The sequence below is a fragment of the Hippocampus comes genome, unplaced genomic scaffold, assembly GCF_001891065.2.
Source record: "Hippocampus comes isolate QL1 unplaced genomic scaffold, H_comes_QL1_v1.1 scaffold130, whole genome shotgun sequence".
Classification (NCBI taxonomy): Eukaryota; Metazoa; Chordata; class Actinopteri; order Syngnathiformes; family Syngnathidae; genus Hippocampus; species Hippocampus comes.
In genome coordinates, this window is record NW_017842057.1 from 957,875 (window position 1) to 965,272 (window position 7,398).

A 7,398-nucleotide genomic window follows, 5' to 3' on the forward strand; every position below is an offset into this window, starting at 1 on the left:
TGATTGGACAACATTTTTTTTTCCTGGTAGTCAGGAGGATAGACAGCTGGGATAGGTTCCAACATGCCCGCGAGCCTCGCAAGGATAGGCGGATTCGAAAATGGATGGATGAATGGATGATTGAGAAGTCCTCACATGCTGTTCCATACTGAAAATAAGTGGTGAGTGGTGGACTTCTATGCAAGAGTACAACATGGCGGCAGGTGCGGGACAATTTATTAAGCACTAAAGTGCAGCAAATATTGGAAAATGAAAGGCACCAAAAAAAAAAAAAAATCAAAATTCATCGGCAATATTTTAGGAAACCTGCATTGTTGTGTGACATGAGACTTCGGCATCTTGGGTCACATCAGAGTACACCAATTTATTTCAACTCCTACCAGTAGAAATGTCAACATAATGTGGCATCCCTTTGAATATATTTTTTTAAACTTTTCAAAGTCGGCGGTATGAAATTTCCGACCTTCTCTGCAAGGAAGGCACGATTTAATGTAAATGAACATATTACAAATTTGAGAGATAGCTTGTATTCAAGTTAATAACAAAGTAAGCAAAAGTGATTGTGCTGATTTGAGTTCTCGCTGCATGCTTTTGGGATATGTACATAAAAAGGATTCTGCATGGACTCACGTATTTCAAGGGAATGATGGGAGCCACTTCCATTTTTGGAGGAAAATGGGAAAAATTGGGAAAGTTGGCAACATTTTCCTCCATGAATTAGCCAGCTATGTTCACTCCCACAATAGCACAAGCACCCCTTTCTAACACGCCTGTCTAGGAAAATCCCCCCAAAAAGAAACCTCCAGCCATGCGTACAGTTAAACTGCACTTTGAGCCAGACTTGCGCTGGGCTCAAAAATAGGACCCCCCACCCCGTGTTCACAATGAAAATGAAGTTAGCACAAAAGATAAAACAGATGCCAACAAAGTTATATACTATTAGCATCCCTCTGTTCTACTTAATATTTTAGAAGAGGTTGAATTCTTGTATCGCCAAACCAATAGGCAGAATCCACAAAGCATATGGCATTCCATTTTACCATGGAGACAGACTGAGCACTGTATTTGCTTTGGTCGCTGCCAGCTTGCAGTTGCTTGATGGCGGTGCTTGTACACACCAACTATTTGTTTGGTGTAAAGTCAAAGAAACGATCACGTCACTTGAGTTTTTGGATACAAAACTGGTGTCCCCTGGAAACGTTCGACTGTTCCTTTGTTTATAAGACTCTTTCTGGTATTTTAATAAAATGAGAAGTACGCATCTGGAAATTGATGACAGTTTCTCATTTAGGTTAAGATCGAATGTAAGTAACTCCAATTTGCTAACCAAATTTCATTGGCAGTAAAAGACTTGCATTACCCAGTTGATAGCCAGCAAATGTGCTTTATAAAAACAACTGCCTGCAAAATGTGTTAAAATAAGCTAAATTCAGAGACGTTTGTGCCATGGCAGAAAGGAACGTAATTGTTGTTATCATTATTTTGCTGATAATTTTATTTTAGCTAAATAGACAGTTCATAGAAATGCATGACTCAAATTAACTCAAACAAGAAAGCGTTCCAGTAGTACCGTAGTCAGAACCCAAAACCCGACATCTCACATCAAGTCTGAGCATGAAGGATTTTTCCACATCACAGTGTGCTGGATTCAGGGACGTGATGGACTCGGCAATCTGCTGCACTGTGATGCTCTGCAGACAGTTTGTATTGGCTGGGAAGCCAGACTGGAAGTTGCAGATGTTGTCCAGCCTCACAGTGAACTGTAACTTTCAGCATGGCCTTGACAGTGGAACAGGAAATAGGTTAAATCACCTGAGCCTTCTCGAGAGTGGTGGACGTCGTCTTGCTGCCAGGCCAGCTGTTATCAGACAAAGAAAAAAAAACCAACATGCATGTACAATTTTCTCTGTATCTCTCAGCTATATTCTTCTTATTTGCTCTTACTATGTATAAAAACGTGAGTATGGAAGATAAACAGCAAATGAAGAAAGACTATAAAGGAAAAAATGATGTGAAGTGAAACAGGAACAAGCTTTTCCTCTATGTGGCATTCTAATTCTAAATGAAAATTGTGCTATTTCTAAAACAACAGCTGTAATGATGGCCAAACACATTTGCAAAGTATGTATACAGGATGATGAAAATATATGAGTCATCATCCTTGTTGGGTTGCAGTTACAGCTAAAATAGGTAACTCAAATGCAAAAAAACAGCTCAATAGAATGAAGTGACTTTCTTTCCTTTCCTTTTTTTTTTTTTTTTTTTTTTACACCAGAGGAAACTACAAACATGTTTAATTAATATCATTCACTTTCCACACCGCACTTCCTAAGTTAGTGTACAGCGTTTACAGACTCACAATGGGTGCTTGAACCGAACCCAGCTGACTTCGGGCGGAAGGCGCACCACACCCTGAACTGTGGGCCAGGCAGTCGCAGGGCACATATCGAGACGCACAACCATTCGCACCCACATCCACGCCGTCACTGAGTGGGAACCGATGCTGCACTGCCCGCATATAAATCAGGCGAGTGTACCATTGCACCATCAGCGACTTTAATTCACATCTAAATGTTAATCCAAACCCACAATCACATGTGTGAATTCAAATCTGTTGCTGCACATATTTTTTTAAGATACAAATGGTTGTTACCAAATCGACAGAATTGTTGGTTTTGTATTTAGACTGGAACCTCAAAGTGCAAGTGCTGTTGCTGTTGAGAGTACAGTACAACAAATCTCTAGTGCTCTCCAGTGGATGTATTAGAAACTGCAACTGTATTTGATAGAATACTGTACATCCATCCATCCATCTATCCATCTATTTTCCGATCCGCTTTATCCTCACAAGTTCGCGGGGGCGCCAGAGCCTATCCCAGCCGTCTTCGGGCAATAGGCGAAGGACACCCTGAACTGGTTGCCAGCCAATCGCAGGGCACACAGAGACGAACAACAGCTGTGGCTGCATCAAAGCGCCTCCCAGAACATTTAACAGAAAATAACAATAATAAAACAGAACACATAAAATAAAACATCAACAATAATAAGGGCAAGAGCCCTATTTATCAAAAGATACACAGTTAAGAAATCATTTTAGAACATTTATTTTTTGACGTAGGTATATAACCAGGCAAACAGAGCTATATGATTCAAATTCACTCAGCTCATTTGAAAGTCATGGCAGCATGCGTGCAACAAAGAAATTACAGTCAGGTATAAATTAAATTTCTCCAGTGGATGTATTAGAAACTGCAACTATATTTGACAGAATACTGGAGTACCCAGAGAAAACCCGTGCAGGCTCGGGGAGAACATGCAAACTACATACAGGGAGACCAGAGCTGGAATTGAACCCGGTACCTCTGCACCGTGAGGTCGACGCGTTAACCACTTGTTCACTGTATCACATGTATATTTGTTGAAAATGTTTTATTTATTTTACTTTAACTTTTTACCTTTTTTTTTTTTTTTTTTTAAATTATGATGCATTACTTTTTTGGTATTTATTTAATCTGCTATATTGTGGGTCAAAATGACTGCTGGAAATTCAACAAAAGAATATAAAGGGTTAAATCTATTCGTCTGTCGTTCCCGTTTTAATCACCAAATTAAAATGAATCTGTAATTTCTTTTTAATGATTAAACATACAGATGGTCCCACTGACAAATGAATACTGTTCGTGTATACAAGAAAGAAACACAACAGGATAGTTAATACAATGTGCAAATACTTGTCTTTCAAATGTAATTTTATAAAAATGTTTAAAAACACCTTATGCTGCAGTAAAGTTGTGTGAAGCAGGGGCAATTCGAGAATAAGAGTTTGAGGGATGCTGACCTCCTGGCTAGGCATAATACATCCATCCATCCATCCATTTTCTTATCGTCTTATCCTCGCAAGGGTCACAGGCGTGCTGGAGCCTATGCCAGCTGTATTCGGGCAGTAGGCGGTGGACACCCTGAACTGGCTGTCAGCCAATTGCAGCTTACAATCACACCTAGGGACAATTTAGACCGAGTGTTCCTTTAACCTACCATGCATGTTTTTGGGTTCGTATCCCCGACCTGGAGAGGGCACTCCAACCTTTTCTGACTGATGACCATGGTCTCAAATTTAAGGTGCTGATTTTCATCGCAACTGCTTTCGCACTCAGCTGCAAACTGTTCCAGTGAGAGTTGGAGACTGAAGCTTGAGGAAGCAAACGGTACCACATTATCTGCAAAAAGCAGAGATGCAATACTGAGGTCACCAAACAGAACCCCCTTAATGCATCAGGATACAAATTCTGTCCATAAAGCTTATGAACAGAATTGACTTCCTATAGTGAGAAAAAAAAAAACCCAAACACACAAAAACAGACCTTGGACTTTTTAAAAACTTTTCTTTAAAATGCAATACAGTACACAACTTGTTAAACAAATGAACATATATTGAGTTTTGTAAATACAATACGAATACATACAATCCTCCCCCTCCCCTAATACGTGTTGTAATGTTAATAGAAATCCGATCACTTCACTTGTCAGTCGCACCTTGGCTTTATTATCAACACATGCACATGACAGTCCAGCTAGCCTCTCTCATTCCACTTCAAGCCGAGGATGTTGGTGCTGTCACGTGATTCGAAAGCCAACGCCGTGGCAACCCAGCATACTGTACAAAAACAGTAGACACAAAGAAATTAGCGTCGGGGTCGTCACATCAAAATATGGGACCCCTTAATTCACGTCATGAAGTTGCGGGGGAACTACTGAAATTATCTTGCTCACAGACGTTATCACAAACTAAAAAAAACAGTGACCACTAGTTTTACCTACAAGTCGGGAAGCCCTTACAGATAGACGCCGCCAGTGAGTCGAACTCGTCTTCCAGTTTTTAAGGTTGTGCGTAAAGTCACAAAACATAAATGTAGAAAATGTAACATATAAACGTTTTATTTCTTTTTTTAATCACCGAACGAATGTGTGGGAACAGTAAGACGCGCATGATCCGTCACGAGAAAACCATAAATCATTGTGAGTTTGACCACGCCCAGTGCTCAGCTATTGGTTGTTTCCTGCCCCACGTCGCTTCGTCCGCTCTCGGCAATCTAAATAAACCCTTGCGCAATTTGATGAATAGGGTCCCTGTCATAAGCGTCAGAAACAGTTGAAGGCGTGTAATCGGACGGACAGCTGGAAGAGCGAGTGGGAACCAAAGGAAGGCGCGTCGTGTCTTCTCCTCTCTGCTTCGGGGAGTTCTTTCTTCTTGGAGCTCCAAGTGAGAGACTTTCCTCAAACTATTTGCCGTCTGCGCGCCATCCTGGCCTGGGATTTTAATTCTTCTTTTGGCACACTCTTCTACGGAGCAATGGATCCGCAAAATGGTCATGCCTAAGTCAAGTTTCACCGACATAAATACATCCAGATTTTTGTGAGAACTATTTTCCACCCTGATTTGATTTTAAACGCAGTCGGAAAAGCTTTGGCTCGACAAGGTAACAAACACGACTGTTTCCTTTCTTTCTTTTCCTTTCCGTCTGTGCGCGCGCTCATTAAAGCGAGGCTTTCATTGAACTTGTGCGTTATCGTTGTAACCGTTTTGTTCGGTTTGAAACGAAAAAGTTTCAATACTACATTGAGGACAGATTCAGAAAGAAACGCTTTGACGTGAATACATTCCGCTTCAAAGCTGGCATTCTTCCAAAATTCCCATTTGCTGACTTTCCTGCTTTCGCTCTCACTTAAAAAAATACACGACCATGAACAGATTGTCTTCGTCAAAATACATTTTTTGCTGCACTGAAGCTCGTCCCTTGCATATACCAAATTATACTACGTTTTATATGCCGTGCAGTAGAGTCTTGGCAAACTTATCAGTTGATAAATTGCAAGTCATGTTGAGCTATTTAGTATTTATGCATTTGTATTGATCAGTAAGTATAACAGCATATTGAACTCTAAACCCATTAAATATGAAAATCATCCACAGAAACGGAACTGCACATTTTCATCCAAACATATGCTTGCCATTAAACTAAAATACATACTCTTTTTAATCTGGCCACAATGCTCAGTTATGACACCGGTGTACGCCTCACGCTCTCCTTACTTCCAGTAGGTGCGTCCTGTGTCCAGGAGCCACTGAGGGCCCACATCATTATGGTGAACAACCAAGCATCAGGCATAGCGCCGGCCCCAAGGTCATGTGCAGGATGTGGGGGGAAGATCGCTGACCGTTTCCTGCTCTTCTCCATGGAGCGTTATTGGCACACTCGCTGCCTCAAGTGCTCCTGCTGCCAAGCCCAGCTGGGCGACATTGGTACCACCTGCTACAGCAAAGGAGGCATGATTCTGTGCCGCAGCGACTACATCAGGTGAGCTCTTATGTGGCGAGGAAGTAGCAAGAGGAAAAAGGAAGTGGGTGCTTTTTAGCATATGGGGGCTGCATCAAACAGTTTTTTCCCCCCCCCATTTTTAATTTGCAGGCTGTTTGGGCACAGCGGGGCGTGCAGTGCCTGTGGCCAGTCGATCCCAGCCAATGAGATGGTGATGAGGGCACAGGGAAATGTTTACCACCTCAAGGTAAGTCCCTGGCTCCCACTTGAGCCTGCTTTGCCTCCTGCTGTGTGTTTGACAGAAACATCTGGGGTACTCCTCCCCCTAAGCCTCAAACATAGACTCAGACAGGTCATTAGGTATACCTGCGCACTTTGAAGAGACCAAAACGAAAGCCGTATCTGAAAATTCTGCCTTGTGAAAGCAGATAATTGATTTCAGTTTTGCTGGACACTGTCAACAAACAAGGTCATACATAATTTTTTGTCGTTGTAGTGCGCTTCACACTCATTTGTGTTTCTAATATCGGGGTTATCTTATTTAGCAACATGAAAGAGACAATACAAACTTTCCCAACAATAACAAACATGTTTTACATCAAGCGCTCTGTGAAAGTGTTAGGTAAAACAGCCTATTATCCTTATGAAGGCAAACTACTTGATGTAGTCCTTGAAATGAATATTCAGGCATTTTTCCAAATGACAGTGTTGTCTTTGTCATTATCCCGTGCACACCCTGAAATCACACAATGGAATCAAACTTCGTTTTTACATGGCATATCATCGAAGCTGTTATGATGTTGCTGTGTTGATTTGATGAATATACGGGCCTGACATTTCGTTTTTCTGCGGCAGTGTTTCAGCTGTGCCACGTGCAGGAACAGACTAATGCCTGGAGATCGCTTCCATTACATCAATGGTACAATCTTCTGTGAGCATGACAGACCCAGTGCTACCTTGCTCAGCAACCACCTGCCACAACTTCAAAGTAACTCTGTGATGACGGATCAGAAGGTAAATTTATTCTTTACATATCTAGCATGTTATATGCGTATATATATATATATATATATATATATAT

At 41.3% G+C, this 7,398-nt stretch overlaps 1 protein-coding gene across 7 annotated transcripts in view; it reads left to right on the forward strand.

Moving 5' to 3' along the window:
* Positions 1–5,153: 5,153 nt before the first annotated feature.
* Positions 5,154–7,398, forward strand: part of LOC109510580 (LIM domain transcription factor LMO4.1) — a 4,703-nt gene continuing 2,458 nt past the window's right edge. The window contains exons 1-4 of one of the 7 annotated variants that reach the window (XM_019860977.1): positions 5,154–5,477; positions 6,101–6,356; positions 6,468–6,564; positions 7,173–7,331. In XM_019860977.1, coding sequence (XP_019716536.1) covers positions 6,142–6,356; positions 6,468–6,564; positions 7,173–7,331 — 471 coding nt within the window. In that variant the 5' untranslated portion in view covers positions 5,154–5,477; positions 6,101–6,141. Of the gene's footprint in view, positions 5,478–6,097; positions 6,357–6,467; positions 6,565–7,172; positions 7,332–7,398 lie in introns of all 7 variants that reach the window. The other 6 variants (XM_019860978.1, XM_019860979.1, XM_019860980.1 and 3 more) reach the window with 6 other exon arrangements.